Source organism: Microchirus variegatus, assembly GCF_963457635.1.
Source record: "Microchirus variegatus genome assembly, chromosome: 9".
In the NCBI taxonomy this organism is placed as follows: domain Eukaryota; kingdom Metazoa; phylum Chordata; class Actinopteri; order Pleuronectiformes; family Soleidae; genus Microchirus; species Microchirus variegatus.
The window spans coordinates 23,439,287-23,456,663 of NC_139810.1; the positions used below are offsets into that span (position 1 = coordinate 23,439,287).

At 42.2% G+C, this 17,377-nt stretch overlaps 1 protein-coding gene across 1 annotated transcript in view; it reads right to left on the reverse strand.

Moving 5' to 3' along the window:
• lama5 (laminin, alpha 5) overlaps positions 1-17,377 on the reverse strand; it is a gene marked incomplete at its 5' end in the record, with an annotated part of 90,805 nt that overhangs the window by 1,877 nt on the left and 71,551 nt on the right. Inside the window, 37 exons of the mRNA XM_083895505.1 lie at positions 115-252; positions 1,079-1,271; positions 1,368-1,522; positions 1,622-1,751; positions 2,097-2,264; positions 2,345-2,475; positions 2,591-2,734; positions 3,407-3,539; positions 3,723-3,874; positions 4,158-4,292; positions 4,536-4,701; positions 4,840-4,973; positions 5,763-5,922; positions 6,020-6,159; positions 6,280-6,459; positions 6,576-6,718; positions 6,992-7,174; positions 7,477-7,590; positions 7,721-7,823; positions 7,927-8,056; positions 8,181-8,335; positions 8,424-8,540; positions 8,625-8,821; positions 8,985-9,158; positions 10,217-10,328; positions 10,475-10,585; positions 10,695-10,846; positions 10,960-11,100; positions 11,298-11,481; positions 11,613-11,713; positions 12,031-12,245; positions 12,399-12,479; positions 12,578-12,708; positions 12,807-12,920; positions 13,088-13,318; positions 14,646-14,729; positions 15,758-15,865. Coding sequence (XP_083751631.1) covers positions 115-252; positions 1,079-1,271; positions 1,368-1,522; positions 1,622-1,751; positions 2,097-2,264; positions 2,345-2,475; positions 2,591-2,734; positions 3,407-3,539; positions 3,723-3,874; positions 4,158-4,292; positions 4,536-4,701; positions 4,840-4,973; positions 5,763-5,922; positions 6,020-6,159; positions 6,280-6,459; positions 6,576-6,718; positions 6,992-7,174; positions 7,477-7,590; positions 7,721-7,823; positions 7,927-8,056; positions 8,181-8,335; positions 8,424-8,540; positions 8,625-8,821; positions 8,985-9,158; positions 10,217-10,328; positions 10,475-10,585; positions 10,695-10,846; positions 10,960-11,100; positions 11,298-11,481; positions 11,613-11,713; positions 12,031-12,245; positions 12,399-12,479; positions 12,578-12,708; positions 12,807-12,920; positions 13,088-13,318; positions 14,646-14,729; positions 15,758-15,865 — 5,340 coding nt within the window. The remainder of the gene's footprint in view (positions 1-114; positions 253-1,078; positions 1,272-1,367; positions 1,523-1,621; positions 1,752-2,096; positions 2,265-2,344; positions 2,476-2,590; positions 2,735-3,406; positions 3,540-3,722; positions 3,875-4,157; positions 4,293-4,535; positions 4,702-4,839; positions 4,974-5,762; positions 5,923-6,019; positions 6,160-6,279; positions 6,460-6,575; positions 6,719-6,991; positions 7,175-7,476; positions 7,591-7,720; positions 7,824-7,926; positions 8,057-8,180; positions 8,336-8,423; positions 8,541-8,624; positions 8,822-8,984; positions 9,159-10,216; positions 10,329-10,474; positions 10,586-10,694; positions 10,847-10,959; positions 11,101-11,297; positions 11,482-11,612; positions 11,714-12,030; positions 12,246-12,398; positions 12,480-12,577; positions 12,709-12,806; positions 12,921-13,087; positions 13,319-14,645; positions 14,730-15,757; positions 15,866-17,377) is intronic.

Here is a 17,377-nt window from a genome sequence, read left to right on the forward strand (position 1 = left end):
AGGGTTATTGGATGAATATACTATATTTTATAATACAGAATACTCCATAGGAACAAGACCAAAACATTTTGTTTAAGTACTCTTGCAGTTTGTGATGCAGTCTGAAAGTCTAACCTTCAACGTTGGTGGGACTCCTCCAATGTACAGCGGTTCTGTGAGGTGACTCCTATCTCCTCCGGGAATTCTTTTCGACTGGGCGCCGATGCCGTCCACGATCAGACTGATCTTCTCTCCCTCGCGCTTTATAAACACCTGCAGCGACATGAAGCGAGAGCATCGCAGAAGGTTAGAAGGTCAGGGGAAGCAGAGACACAGGAGTCTGGATCCAGGTTTCAGACCAGTTTTGTGTGGGCTACTTTTCCATTAATTTGCTTATCAATATGTAATAACCCAGCTTCTGTATGAGTTAGTGAAACATCTTTCTGTCTTTTGAGCTCAAAGTATCTTCCTTTAATAAGTGAGGAGGACAAGCTCTTCACTGCTAGTGATGATCACTCTTACTAAAGAATGAGCTATAATAAATTGTTTGATATTTCCATCCTTGCTATTATAAATAGCTTTGATTATGCAAAGGCCTACGCAAAAACCCTTTCCCGAAGAAAGGGTTTTTCAAGGGTTCTTGGTAACACTAATGGTTCCAGTAAGAACCATTTTGATCCAAAGAACCCTTTAAAACCCCTTTCCTGAATAAAGGGTTTTAAAAGGGTTCTTGGTGGAACCCATCTAAAGGGTTCCACCTGGAGCCAAAAAGGGTTCTCCTATGAGGACAAGCCAAAGAACCTTATATGGTTCTACTTAGCACTTTTATTTCGAGGACGTCCATAAAATAACTACTTAAGCAGTAATTCTTAAAATTGAAATGATGAACAATAAATATATATCAACGAGTAAGTATTTCACACACATTTGTCTTTGTGTCTGCTGATTAAAGACAACGTCCACATTATTGTTAGCTTCAGGCAGCAAACGTGGGTTGTTCTTTCTGACTCGAGGCACTTCGATGAAGATACGATGTTTTGGCCCTGGCCCACATTTACTTGCCGATCCCTGACTTAAACCACGTGGCCTTCCAACTCACCGTGTGCCACTGATCGTCGTTGTACTTCTTGCGGCTGCGCAGGCTGACCTTTCTCTTCCCTCCGTCCAACAGGAGCAGCAGGTGTCCGCCTGAGACACTGAGCGACATGACCGCACCGGTTCGCTGCCTGCCGGCTGCATACAGCACCAAACCATCAGAGGAGTTGATCCTCACTGACATAGAGATGTGAGGCCTACAGAGAAAGAAAGAGAGAGAGAGAGAGAGAGGGTGATTAGTTCCAGAACAATAATCTGTAACAACCAGAGATGGACGTTAGACTGACACTCACATGGAGCTGAGCAGGCTGGGCAGTGAGTCATATCTCAGGAAGCTGTGAGTAGAGCCGCTGAAGTGCGTCGCTCCGATCTCTCGGTCCGACGGCTCGCCCGGACATGACTCCCTGGTGTTACGACTGCGAGACCCTGATGGCTTCTTGTTCTTACCCTGTAATTAAACACAGGGTATGTACAGTTAGTGTACAGGTAAAAGGTAATACCAGTTTTTTTTATGTCTTCGCACCTTGTTTTTCATTTTATTTTTTACCTTAGGTTTGTTGTGTTTGGGCTGCGCAGCTACAATCTGCTGAGGTTTTGAGGCAGCGGGACAACTCAGGGGCACGTTGACATTTTCCTTAACTTTCAGCAGATTCAAAACCATCTGAGGACTCGTTTCCCTGAAGAAGATAAGGATTGACATAGTTTAAAGCTGAGCTCAAAAACTAAAACTCATCAGCGAGTGAGAATATATCCAGATTTAACGAATTCAGAACCTTCAGAAACCATGGACTGTGGTAATGAAGAATACCTGGGACAATACAACCTGTTAAAGACTAAATTTAGACAAAAGTGTTGACCAATGAACTTTAATCTCATTGACTTTTAACTTCTTTCTGATAATTTATCATCCATGCAATGGAAAAAAAACCTTCTTTTTGGGAATCAAACCACATTTTAAGATGATTTTCCTTGTTTAGATGGCTTCATATTTGTATTATTTTCATATTTGGCCTCTCTCTCACCTCTTGATGAAAACATTGCTGATGCATCCAGTGAGGTTGGTGAGTGTTTGGTCAGGCGTTCCTCCGAGGAAGGTGCTGCTTCCTGTGACGAGCGCTGCACGTCCCCTTTTGTCTGAGCGGATAGTTGCTTTGGCTTTCTCCAGCATGTCATCCACGTACAGACGGATGCTGGAAAGGAGCAACAGTTAAGACACAGTTTGAACATTTTTCGTTAATTATCAGGGACAAAAGGTGATTTATCATCCTACCCGTTAATGTTGTTGTAGAATGAGACGTAGTGGCTGTTGTCGTCATTGTACGTCTTCTGCGTCGCAATCTCGCCGTTGCCTGCCCTCACGACCACGTGGCCGTCGCGCAAAAACACTTGACACACTCCTTCCTGTGGACATTCATTCAACACAGCCACGGGTTAACGGGTGGAAAGATCTTGAAAGTCCAAAGAACACCATACGCGATTTCAAGGGAGCATCACAAAGTGGTGAATCTCGTCTAACCTTGTCCTGGTGGTAGAACATGAGTCCTTCCTTCTTGTCAGTTCTGAAGCTGAAGCTGGCGTAGAAGTTGTCCCTGAGGCTGGGAACATTGGTCAACGCCAAATCCAGGTAGCTCTGACCGGAGAAATGAGCCTCGCGAGCCACCTGCAGCAACATGAGGACAACGGGTCAGGACAAAAAAGATTTGAACCCTGAACACAGCATTTCAGCTGCTTTTTCCATTACTATCTTTACAGAGGGTATAATAATGTGCAATATAGGATGTCTTATATCCTTTTTTCAGCCCAATCTAGGCAATCTGATGAATGTGTATATGTAAATACGTAAACACACCTGAGCAAAAAGTACTAAAAATGTTTAAAATCGGATTGAATTTGTGAAATTTGGAATACGTCACAGTTGAAAGTTCACTTGGCTCGTTTTTATGAACAAAAAGAAAATACATTTGATTTATTCTGCACAATTATTGCTATTTTATATATATACACATATATATATATACACATATATATATATGTATATATGTCTGTATATATATATCTTAATTTTTATATCACTACTAGAAATGTGAAATGTCAAATGATTCATAACTTTGACTAAACAACACATATGACGACAAAAAAACAACACATTTCGAATGCGAATATGAGACCGATAAACACACTCCCCCAGGATGTCCATATAAGGAGTTGTGTATTATTCTCACGGCAATTTACCATGGGTGCACCTGCCTCATGAGTACTAAGGGTACAGTTACAAGCATTTCTGCATTAACTCCTTTCTATACACGCTGAATAATGGGCCAGGTTTTCTCACCAGAAGGTCACTGTCACATCCAAAACTAACTCCAGAGCTTTTTGTCCTCTTCAGGTCCACATTAAAGTTCAGTGCTTTCACGTTCCTGAAACAGCCCTTCAGAGAACCCTGATTAGGAAACCAAGACTTCAACCTGGAAAAAGAGAGAAAGGTGGACTGAAAGAACTTATCGAAGAGCTCTTGAACAAGATATATTTGTGTGGGGGGAAACAGAAGAACACAACACACTTTGGCTGTATTTTTCAAAAAGTATGGGGATTGTGATTTTGAAGGAGAAGGAGGATGATGATGAGGGAATGATGTGTGTGCCACTTACTTCTCTGGCATCTTGTCTTGTGGCACTCCTCCCAGGTAATAGGGGCTGCTGAATGGAGGGATGCTCTCTGTGAACTGGTGCGTGTAAAGGCTGACGCGGGTGTTCCTCACGACAATGCGGTTTGGACTGGCACGCAGGATGATAATCTCCAGCTGCACAATTGGAAACGTCAGAACAAACAATTAAAAAAAACAAAACAGAAAACTTTCAGTATGAGCAGTGTGCTATGGTAATAAAAATAGGTTTTAATCAAGCCATTCGGTAGGATATTTAGAGATAATGCTTGAACACATGAGATAAAGGTTTAATTACTCAAAACAGATTGTGAATAAAATTAGCAACTAAAAAAAAAAAGTATAAAAGGAGACCTAAATAAGGAATTATTCATCAAAGCTGTTTTAAATTCACACACATGAAACGGAAAGACAGACTTACAGTTTTGGGGTCGGCGTCGCTGACCATGAGGAAATCTGATTCAGGCTCTTTCGGCTCAAGTTCCACCAAATCGCCGGTAAAATCGTAGAAAACCTTCAATTTGCCATGAAGCACGGCCATACACAGGAACTGGTTCTGATGGAGAACAGAGACATGGACACAATGATTAGAAAGCACTTCGGTCAGTAAAGATATAGAACAGTTATGTGATATTTGATTTAGTGTCAAGGACAAGCATTGGGAATAATTAAATGGACAGTGATACAAAACAATAAAAAAGGATTAATATATAAAAACATTAAAAAAAAATAAATGTCTTGTTTAGTTTTTGTTTAGGTACCAGAATGAATGAATGAAGGAATGAATGAATGTATTTACCCCGTTTTGCAGCAGGAGCAGTACTCCCTTCTGTGAGAGCAGTTTGACTTCCTGTTCAAAGCGCTGCATGCGAGCCGACTCATCGGCGAAGGTGATCTGAGCGTAGCCGGTACCATCGAAGTACGCCGCGTCGTTCACCCAGGCCTGAGTCAGCACTGGCTTAGGCCTTCATGGGGTTTATCATGAGTGACAAACAAATGGCAAATATTTAGAAGATTTAAGAAGATTAAGGGAATGTGAATTCACAAAACACACAAAGACGATTAGAAGTACATTACATGAAGTCACAAGGTTGTGCACTGACCTGCCGCAGGGTTTCTCCTCTGTTGTGTTGAGACTGAAGATGTTTTCAAAGTTGTACAGACTGAGCACTTCCTCGTTCAGAGTGTCTAACTCAATGCAGCCCTTAAAATTAGGCAGTTTGAGCGTGGGAGGGGGCTGAAAAAAATAAAATAAATATAAAAAGTTGACTGATAGATACTCTATATAGACACTCGCATGTTTTTAATCTACAACAGTCTGAAATATTTGAGTTATCTGAGTGAAATATACCATTGCATATGGGGGGGGTGCATTTTGTACTGTTTCACTCCTAATCATATACTCCATATCTATAGTTTAGAGTTTTGTGGTTGTACACTACCGGTCAAAAGCTTTGGCTCACTTAGAAACGTCCTTAATTTTGAAGTTAAAGCACTTTTTTTTCAATGAATATAACATTAAATGAATCAGAAATACACTCTATACATTGTTCATGTGGAAAGCAACTATTCTAGCTGCAAACAGGAACCATCTCTCCAGTGTTCTAATGGTACATTGTGTTTGCTAATGGCGTTAGAAGGCTATTGGATGATTATAAAACCCTTGAAAACCCTTGTGCAATGATGTTAGCACAGCTGAAAACAGTTTTGCTGGTTCTTTGACGAAAGGGCAAAATTATTATTTTGAATAAAAATAATTATTTCTAATCTTGTCAATGTCTTGACTATATCTTTTATTCATTTTGCAACTCTTTTGATGAATGAAAGTGTGACTTTTAATGGGAAACACCAATAAATTGTATAGGTGACCCCAAACCTTTGACCGGTAGTGAAGACCCTACCAACTATATTGCCATGTCAGCAATGCAATGGTCCAAATTAATCAAGGATTCCTCTCATAACCGATGGGTGTATCTAAGTCCAATCATTAACTGTGACAGGAGCACACGATCTTCTGTCTGCTTACTTTGAACGTTCTTGGGTAACCTCCCACATAGAAGACAGTGTCGTCGGTCAAAAGGTTGAGCAGCCCCTGATCTCCTCCAGCCTCCACATGGGTTTTAGTGACTGTCTGGTCTCCCGCACTGGCTTCTGAGGACATGGACATTTGACCATATTGGAGGATCCTGCATTCAGAAACACAGAGAAGTAGATATGCTTAAAGAAATCAGGTAAAATATACATGAACACAAGGGTTTGACAAGACTGATGCACGTGTCTTACCTCTCCAACACAACGCTGTTGAAGTTTCCGTCAGTTTTGACGTCTTCGGGCATCTGCACCTCAGCGGTTTCCCCTCCGACGTTAAAGTACCAACGCAGCCGCTTCCCCTCTAAAGCCATGCCCAGGAACTCCTTGCTGGACTACAAATAACCAGAGAGATAATGATGAAATTATAAAAACCACAGAACTCTTTAATAGATGGAGCCAATGAACGTACACATCATGGTCACAGTGATACAGAGATGTTTGGAAATGCTTACATCCTTGTTGCCCAAGTAGAAGACAAACTGTCCCGCGCCATCGCCCTGTCGCCTCGACCTTGCTGCCTCGGGCAGAGTGATGTACAGCTTCAGAGAGGTGTATGCAGCCAGGTCGGCCAGGTTAGGTGGAGTACGGACCTGGACACCGGCTCCTCCGTTAAACTTCACCGGCACGCTCACCTGGATTGGAGTAAGAGGGTGAGGAAGGGCAACAAAAACCCATAATCAGCTACTGTAATTCAATATTCAATATTTTTCTGTCCTCCTTTTAGGGACTATTTTTTTTTAATGTGTACCTTGCTAGCAGCGTTGCGCGCCTGCTGTATGAGCTGTCGGATTCGGTTGATGTTCTCCGAGATGTTGGGCATCTGGATGGAGTGATTCTGAAGTCTGTCCAACTTGGTTAGGAGAGAAGGAATAGTGGTACCGAGCTCTTGCACTAAACAGAGAAGGAGTTAAATAAGTGACATGCTGATGATTCTCTGATGATGATTCTGATATTTATTTTATTAGAGATACTAGAAACACACACACACACACATACTGGAAGCATATGAACTCTGATAAGGGGAAATGTTAAGGGAAAAGGAGTAGGATTCAAATACTCAGTAGATTTCTAAAACCAGTAATGTATCTTTATAAGTGTGAATGTATAAATACATTGGAGATTCTTCTTGATTAATACATTCACACACGTCTTCAAAGCTCCTACCAGTCTTGTTGGCCTCCATCAGGGCCTTGTTGATGTCGTCGTTGGTGGCATTAACGTCTCCGTAGTTCTTCTTCCATTGGTCCAGCTGCTCTTTGATGGGCCGCAGGGCATCGTTGACTTGCGTGGCCGTGGTGTTCGCCAGCTCAGCCGCCTGCTTCGCTTCGGTGATCTCCTGACTCACGTCTGTTCATTGCAGAGAGAGCAAGATGAAAATGTGAAGAGGAAAAATCCAGTCTGGACTAATCTAGTGAAAATGTAACTTATTTAAAACAGCTACCAATCAGTGTTGTGTCAGGTCTGTGTGTGTAAGTGTGTTATTTGTGGATACATTTAGGGCTAAGATTTGAATTGTTATGGCTAAGGTCAGGGATAATGCTTTGTTGAGGCTGTCCAAATAAATAGACAATACAGTGTCCTAAGTAGAATAGCTCTGCAAACCGGTATGTATGCGTCTGTGTGCATGTGAGAGAGCTAAATGTTCATACTTGTGGTCAAGCTGAGGGAGTCCTGAATTGTCTCCAGGTCTTTCATCACCAGAACTTGTTTGGTCTTGGCCTCATCCAGACGTTTCTCAGCCTCTTCCAGCTGAGGCTTCAGCTCTGTGCAGCAGAAAAAAACAAAACACATTAAACACCACTAACCACTAAAACAAACCAAACTGTACATCAAAGCGATGCTTTCCCTTTGACATCAGAAAGATAATGACATAACATGATAAAGCACTGTTACCGTTGTTAAGCTCCTCATTGAGCTCCTCCACTTCATCCTTCAGATCCACGCTGTGGTTCCTCAGAGAATCAGCGATTTGACTGAGGTCCAGGTCCTTTATATTCTGAACAAATAAACCCACATCATCAGCGACAAACAAACTGAAACCAAATGTTTACGTTGTGCTCAAACAGGTGAAATTATTGACGTGCGTAGTTGTTCTGTACCTCCATAGTGGCGTTAGCAGCCTTTTCAGCCATCTTGGCAGCTTCCTCTGCCTCCTTGATACTGTTGATAATCTTGTTATAGGCTTGCGTCACATCCACAATTCCCTCTTTCTTAGTTTCCGCCACCAAACTGTTGACAAAGAAAGGAAAGCTGAATTTGTCCGCTCCCGTGCCCACATGTGATGATTTACATCACCGCAGCACTTTTGTCTCAGCTTAAGAAACGGAACTAACTGAGCTAACTTATCTCTCACCTGGTTAAGTTCATGGCTAAAGCGTTCAGCAGCTCCGCGTGTCTCTCGGCCTGCTCCACGAGCGGGATCTTGGATTCGGTCCAAGCGAATTCCTGCACCTTCTTTGCCAGCGGTGTCCTGGCACCGTCCAGCTGAGCTGAAAGACGCTCGTACTCCTGAAGAATCAAATGTTCCAAATGTGAGAAGGAAGGACATGTAACACACATTTCTAACTTCCAAATCTCTGTTTCAAATTGTCCTAACCTCTTTAGAATCGTGCAGCATGGACAGCAGATCGTTGACCTGGGCTACATCGTCCTCGGCCATGTTTAGCTGGTCGTGCACCTCCTTCTGCTCAGACAGCAGGTCAGCTATCCTCCTCTAAATGGGAAACAAAATCATCAGGTTGACTTCTTGTTCTCTGTCGTTGACTCTCTTGACCGTTCGTGACGATCTCTGGCTCACCCTGTTGTCTTCCAGTGTTTTCTCATTGACATTGTTGATTTCCGCTGCTCTGGCCGTGTTGTTCACTGCTTCGTTCAAGGCGTCTCTCAGGTCCATAATTTCCGAGTGGAATCGGCTCAGACGGTCTTTGATGGCTTTGGCCATCTCGTTATTCTCTCCCTGACGACCGGCCAACTGCTTGTTTATGCGCTCCAACACTAACAGAAGAAGAGGATGCAGAGATGAAGGATGTGGTCACACCTACAGCTTCTCTGGAGGTTAATTATTGTTTTTGAATTGTTTAGTTTGTATCGGTTGAGTTCATTTTAATACGGAATTCAGGCCATGTCTGGAGGAGGTCATATCTGATTGTAAACTTACATTTCTCTGCCTCAGTCTTCTCTTTGTCCGCCAGTTTCTTCTGTCCCACCAGGCGCCTGTTGCTCATCTCCCTCAGCATGTCCTGCACCTCCGCCATCATCCTCTCCCTCTCGCCAAAGTCCTGCACCCCCTCCGTGTTGTTCAGTGATGATCTGTTCGCCATCAGCAGGATATCTGCTCAAAGGTGAAAGCACCGCACTTAGTTAATAAACTGGTGAGTAGTTTAGTTTGTGTGGGATAAGACAGTACAGAAAAAGAAGTGTTCTTACATTTTCCCCCTAATACATTAGATTTAGACTTATTGTAAGCACAGTTTTATTATTTTTCTAACCACACAAATTCCAGGAATATCCAGACTCAAATCAATTAACATCGTAATAGAGTTCTTTTACTGAAACAGAGTACAATAGGGTGAACTCAATTAACTTCATTATAGCATTAGTGAAAATATGGCATCAATATTTAATAAATATGTAAAACTAAAATATGTGATAATAAGTCATAAGTTGACCCAATGTTTCTAATATGTTTATAATGGGGGTTTTCAAATTAACGACAGGACAGTGAACACAACGCACAGGCCATAGAAGAACCGCCACAGTGGATACTTGCCATCCTTTTCCTCCACAACAACTCCAAATAAACGAGGAAAGCTGGATTACGTAAAAGGTCATCAAGGGGAGTCTGAAATGTTATTATACTCGTAAGTGGCGCTGATAACTCGTAAGGTGTGTAACTGTGCGTGTGTTCATAGGGCCGGTTGTTGCTTAAAGATAACTTTTGTCCTTTGCAATTGTGACGCATTGACTCCTCAATGACTGCCGGGCAGCGCGCACACACAAACACACACACATACACAGAGAAAGAGAAAGAGAGAGAGAGAGACACCAATAAAGCACGCACACACATCGAGTGCTGACAAAGCACTGATAAACACAGACACTCCCCTCCCCGTCTTTTTCTCCTTTCCCATCACCATAAATAAATGTTTAGTCAATATCCATTCTGGCTCAGTCTGGTTTCGGATGAGTCGCACTCTAATGCACAGTCATATATGTATATACAGTATATCCAAAAGGCATATTAACAAGAAAAATGTGTTGTAGTTTAGTAATGTGATTATGTTCCTACCTCATAGCAATGTTTTTTTTTAAATGTAATGTTGGTTAAATGATTTGTTTTTGACAATGTTTGCATTGTTAGAACCATAAAACATGTTTATATTTAGCTACCGTTGATATCCATCGTCAGGTTTGTGACGAACTGCATGAGATCCTCGGCCCTCTGCTGCGTGTTGGTGGTGGTGTTCTTCAGGCCTTCAGCCCTGTCGGCCATCGCTGCTGCCTGAAACCAGCAGAACAGAACGAGGTCAAAAACAAAAACAAAAAAAACAACTGTAGGCAATTAGGATACAAAAAGATGAAAAGAAAGACATCCACATTTACACAATAAAAGAGTCATTTAGGTGACAGTGTGTGCAGTGACTGCACCTTTTCTTGCAGCACATCAATGTCATCATTGATAGTCTCGATCTCAGCGTCCAGCGTGTCCGCCCGACTCCTGCTCTCATCCAGGGTGCTGTTGTAGTTCTCGACAGCGCGCTAGAAATCAGAGGAAAATTTAGTTTATTACCTAATTAACACCTGATTATGTCACTGCGGATGCACTACCTAAGCAGCTGTGTGTGTGTGTGTGTGTGTAAAAACTCACAGCAGTGTCCTCCACAGACTTGTTGAGAGCGTCCAGCTGAGCCCAGGCCATGGCACTGGCGTTGAGGCTGCTCAGCTGAGCGGCCACAGAACTGAAGTTGCTGTTCATCTTTTCCAGGTCCTCCAGCAGCACGATGACACAGCTGTCGCACGCTGCAAGAAGAAACATAAAATGAAGTAATTCAATGACTTTGTAGCGATTAAAAAACAAAGTTGTGTGTTGTCGTTGTTGTTGTTGTTGTTGTTGAGTGAAACGTTTTACTCACGTTCACAGTGCATGCTATGGTGATCCTCTGTAGCGACACTATATTTCTGTGTGCAGGTGTCACACTGTTTTCCGGCCATGCCGTCCGGACAACGGCACTCGCCTGTCCGCGGGTCACAGCGACCTCCTCTACAATCACATTCTGAAAAAATAAATTAAAATAATAAAGTGGTTTAAATGTGCAAGTGGAACAAGTTGACAGCTGGGAACTTTAGTTTTAATAATTTTGAGTTGTCACATTTTGAAAATGTGGAACAGTCACATGAAAAACGTCACTGGAGCACAAGGCGGAGCATAAGGCACAAACTTACAACAAATCAGTGCTACAAATGAACTCACTCTTGCATCCCTTGGGTCCATAGTCCCAGAATCCAGGTGCACATTGTTTACATTTCGGTCCGTTGACTCCGGGCTGACAGGAGCACTGACCACTCTGAGGGTCACACGGCTGCACCAGTGCTGCCGAGGCTTCACAGCCACAGTGATGACATCCAGAGCAGGAGTCAAAGCCAAACGAGCCGTCCTGAGGGGAAAGGTTCAGAGGTCAGACTCAGCAGACAGAGAAACGCTGAAAAGTTACAATCACATTTCAAAATATATTATTTTTTCTTCATTAAATGTAAAAATGCTTTATTAAAATAAAAACTCTCTCACCTCACAGCGGTCACAGTGCAGTCCAGTGACTCCTGGTTTACAGCTACACTGTCCAGTCTGAGGGTCACATGTGTCAGTGCCACATGGAGAACAGTTGCATTCTGGGTAACAAAAACAAAATGTGCACGGTTTTTTAATCATCAGACTGTGTGTAAATGAATGAAACAAATGCAATAAATCAAACAACTTCCTTTTGTTTTGTACTGATCCGTAATTACTGAACATAATACCGACATACAGTACAACAAGATTCAAAGCACCAGGTAAAATAGTGGTCTTGTAATAGATAAAAAAAAAAAAAAAAAACATACACATATACATGCAGTGAGTGAATCACTGGCCTTTAAATTGATGATTAATTACACCATAACTCATTGGATCCAACTATGTTGTGTTTCTAATGAAAACCTGAACTCACTTGTACAGTTTTTGGCAGTGACGGCGTCGCCGTAGTAACCAGGAGCACAGATCTCACAGTGAGGTCCGGCTGTGTTGTGCATGCAGCTCAGACACTCTCCGGTCAGCGGGTGACAGTCGGTGAAAAGCATGTTGGGGTCCGTGTTGTCGTGGCAGTGGCACGGCTGGCACCGGCTGCCGAGCACCATGGGGTTGCCGTAGAAACCAGGGGCGCACCTGTGTAAGAGGCAGACGGTTGAGGACATGCAGCAGCAGTAAATGGGGTTTTAACTGTTGTCAATCAAGGACGTGACGGTGTTTATCTCTGTAGTTAGTTGTCATAATAAGAAAAGGTGTTGTTTATAAAAGTACACACACAAGGTTGTTTACCTTTCACAGTGTGGTCCAGCATAACCTGGCATGCACAGACACTGCATCCTATCACTTTTCTGCAAACAACCTTCTGCAAAACTACAGACACACAAAGGCAAAAAGACACAATTAATTACATGATAATGGTACCAATAAATTGGAGCCAGAATGATAACATGAATGAAAAATGTACTCACTTGTTGGACGGAACCCTCATCGGGCACGGACAGCTGGAGCAGGACACCGCCTGTCCGTCAACACTGTTATTGCCAAGGAAACCGCCCAGACAGTTCTCACAGTGGTCACCTGCTGTGTTATGCTGACAGCTCTGACGGACAGACAGACAGAAAAACACAAGACAGTGACTTATCCGTAGAAACATATTCTATTGACCGAAGGACGAAGTTTCTTGACGAAGATGCTCACCACGCAGACTCCAGAGCCGTCCAGACACTGGTCAGAGTGTCCGTTACAGTTGCAGGGAACACACTTCCCCAGAAACAGACCGATGGTGTCTCTGTAGTAACCAGGAGCACATTTCTACAAGGAGAAGAGAGAGAGAGAGAAAAATCAGGTAATGAATATGGTAATTTTATCAATTAAAAATCAGAACACAGTAAAAAGAACACAATTCATAAAGGAGTGTCATAATAAATGATCACAAAAACTTGAAGGCATAGTTTTTCACAATCATTCTGTGTGCTCACCTGACATGAGTCTCCCAGATAGTTGGCAGGACACATGCAGATCTCCACATTGTTGGCATGGCGACCGGCAGGCAGGCTCTCGGCGCCCTCTAGCACGGCACCGCGGAGCGACACGGAGTGAGCCGACTGTGAGTGGATGGCTCGGACCTGCAGGGACTCCAGGCTGACCAGCACCATCATCAGCTCCTCTCGGGACACGGAGTTACCGGTCTGAGCGTGACGGAAGCTTCCCTGAGAGAAGAGACATAATTAATATGATCAGATCAGCAAATACTCAGTTATCAGTTATGAGGAAATGGACAGAAGCGCAGCTTGTGAACAGGCAAGGCAGGCAACTGCTTGGGGCCCCGAGCTGATAGGGGCCCCCGACACTCGGAGCCCGAGGGCTGTTTTTACTGAAATGTGCAGTGGCAATTTGCAATGACATCGCAGTAGGAAACCTCCCTAAAGGGGCCCCAACTCACTTTAACCTCTGTGAAGTTATCATTCTGCAAGTTGGAAAATGAAGAGGATGATTTGCAGTGTAATGCATATCTTTTTACTCAGTTTATAAATGTTTTTTTTCAGCTATTTACAGTATTTATTGTTCTTTACATTTATATTTTCACATACTTTTTAATTGCAAGGTTTTTCCATGTTATTTCCGTACATAAATTTATAAATATACATTATTATATATAATGTTATGGTAACACTTTAGATTAGGGAACACATATTCACCATTAACTAGGTGCTTGCTAATAAGTAGCATGCTAGCCCTTTATTAGTAATCATTAAGCACGTATTAACACTTTATTCTACATAACCATATTCTACCTCTATAACAACATGAATTAAGATTTTTCCTACATAAGGTGTTAATCTATGCTTAATATTTACCAAAAAAGGGCTAGTATGCTACTTATATGCATGTTAGTAAGCACTTAGTTAATGGTGAATATGTGTTCCCTAATCTAAAGTATTACCAATGTTATATACACATATATAAGTTTTGATTCATCTAAGTATTTTGGAAAATGTGCATGATGCTTGAAAGTAAAAAATAAAGAAATAAATACAAGGTGCACACTAAAACAAATTAAAAACTGCATACACAGAACATTAATTTTGGGCTTAATGTACAGCCATTAAAACATATGTATATGTGTGTAATATTAGACATTAGCAACTGAAGATGGTGGTGAAAACATGAGGTTTAATGCAAAAGTATACAACCTTATGTGAAAAAACATAAAAATCTGCCACAGGGGACCACAGATGCAAATTAGCTATTTAGCTAGCTCTGGTATAGACCCGGTTCTGTACATGGTCCCTGTCAACTAAACTAAACTAATAGCTTTTAAATTCATATGTCACGGAAAACATAAGAGTTCCCTGCAGTCATCTACACCAAAAAAAAAATGATAACAACAAACATGTCATGTCGATAGCAGCCTGCTTGACTTGCGCTAACAAAGCTAGCTTCACACATAAATCTCTTTAGCGTGTGAAGCTACAGCAACACGTCTACAACATGTCAAGATGATTTATTTATTTATTTATCTTCATTTTTTTTTACCTCAACCATGTGAACAATTCCCAGGTGAGGCTCTTCAGGTGAGGAGTACTCTCTCTCCATGAACACCAGGGTCATTTGGTTTCCCTGCAGGAAAATTCAAAAAAAAAAAATCACGTGAGCAGCAGAGAGAGAGACAAAGCATCTATTTATCTGTTCATGCTTTCACACTGTATATGTCTGTACATGCGTTTGTGTACTGTGACTGGCAGAGAGACGGCGATTGTGTAGAAGTGTGTCTTCACTTCTCTTTAGGACATAAACACTGATCTTGTTAGGACCGGTAGTCCTCATGGATACTAAAAAACCTGGTCCCAAAGAGGCAGAAGGTTTGAACTAACTGACCCTAAAGGCTACATTATACTTCTCTGACTGCGTAATGAGTTATCCGTCTGCGTCACCACGGAGACGCCTCGAGCCTTTATACTTCTGCGTCGTGGTGACGGATACGCGCTGCAATTTCCCGCCTGATCAGTAGGGGTCGCTGCGCAAGTTTGTTCTGCTTCAGGCTACAGTGAGCAATGGCGTCCGAGAAAGAAAGAGAGAGAAAGACTGTTGTTGTTGAAACAGTGGCCGTTTCTCACTTTTCTGTGTGACGGAACGCAGTTTTAAGATAATTTGAGGTGAGAAATTGCCCATTTAGAGTCTTAACATGTGCCGTGTGTTTTAAGATATGACGTATTTATAGTTTGGCAGCGGCGTTATCGGCGGGGATCAGCTCCGCGTCTGTAGACGCTCGGTGCTCACTGTGAGCCGGCACAGAGAAGCTTCGCTCGGCCTGTCCTGAGGACCAATCGCAGCTCTTGCTGTCTCCGTTGTCCCTTGACGGAGTGACGGACACTTAAAAAATATTTTGTGCAGTCGGAGACGACGTAGAGGCTCTTCGACAGGTTCTGCGTCGACGCAGAGTCTCTGCGTAACCTACGCAGAGCACTTTACGCAGAAGTATAAATTGGGCTTAACTGTCAATTTAGAATAGGGTTTAAGTTAGGATAGGGGTAAGGGTTAAGGCAGCTAAAGTTGTGGTAAGCGGCTGAGTAATGCATTATGTCAATGATGTGTCCTCACTTAGACATAAAAAAACAAGTTTGTGTGTGTTTGTGTGTGTTTCGCACCTTGAGAATGATGTCAGGCCTGGAGGCTTCTGCAGGCAGAGACAACACATCACCTCTCATGGTTTGAGTGTGAAGACGATACCTCAGGTAACCTCCATATGATGAGACCTGGATAAAAAGTTGTCAGTTTTTTTTATTTAATATTCATATGAAACAAACAAACAACAACAACAACAAAGAAAGAGCAGGCAGAGACACACACGGCTCTAATGTCACGCTGTTGCATTTAATCCAGACAACAATGGCTCATATTCAGACCGTACAGTCAAACAGAAACAAGATCCAAGGTCTGCGATTTACCCAACGAAAGATAAAATGTCTGCGCCGCTGCGGTGGTCATGCAGGTTTTGGCAACGCTGACATTTGAAGTTGGTTTATGGAGCATAACAGGACTCAGTCTGGGCTTTAAATCAAAGCGTCTCCAGACTGATGCAGGTTGTCGACTCACATACTCAGAAGAAATACTCCTGTAATCTCCGTAATCTGTAATCAAACACCCTGTCTGAGCCTCTAGATCAGCGATGAGGGCTACATTTGTGTGTGTGTGTGTGTGTGTGTGTGTGTGTGCACGTTTGTATTTTTTATTGTTTAAGTTTCAGGAGAATTCACCTACACGTGATAGTTTAGTTAGTTTAGAACGCAGCACGTTGGGCAGCAGATCTATGCTGCGGTTTAAAACATTTAAAGCACGCCACTCCTCCATTACGCTCTCATCCCGTTTCCTGTCTTTCTTGTAAATTCTATTTAAAAATGAACACAGTAAGTAAATGTTGTTACTGATCATGGGCCAGAATATTAAACACAGTTGTATGGACTAAAGGAGATGATCTGAATTATCTCAACACAATGACTTGATTTAAAAATCAATGCTTTTACAAAGATGCTGAATACTATCTCCCCCCCAAAAAAAACCCCTCTAATTCATTGTGTTTGTAAAAGATCTTCGGACACATAAGAATGATTTAAGTGTATTTGATGAAAATGAAGACGCACAACAAAACACTCCCATGAGCCTGGTCATGTCTGACTTGTTGATATAAATAGATCAGGATTTTTAATTGCAGCACTGTAATCAGAGGCAATGTTTTCAAAAGCGGCAAGAGGCGATCGATCATCGTCTCTGACAAAGAGTCAAAGATTAAAGGAAAGTAACATTTAGACTTCATGACGGAAAATGAATGGACTGGAATGCCCATAAATATATTTGCAAGTATAAAACGAGGGTGTAAGGTAGTGAGTTTTATGTCAGTTATTCTTACACACTCGACATTTAAAGGTTTGTTCATTTTTAAAAGATAGTAAGCAGTACAACCAAATGTTCAGTTTTTTCCAAAATCACACAAATACTGTCACGTGTGATGATCTTAAAACCAAAACCTACTGTACACTCTCAGAAATAAGGGTTCCAAAAAGTGTTCTTCTACAAGGGCTGAGGTTCTACCTGGAACCATTTGTTTTTCAAGGGTTCTTGGTAACACTAATGGTTCCAGTAAGAACCATTTTGATCCAGAGAACCCTTTAAAGCCCCTTTCCTGAATAAAGGGGGTTAAAAGGGTAACACTAAGGGTTCCAGGTGGAACCTTATAAAAAAGTTCTACCTGGAACCAAAAAGGGTTCTCC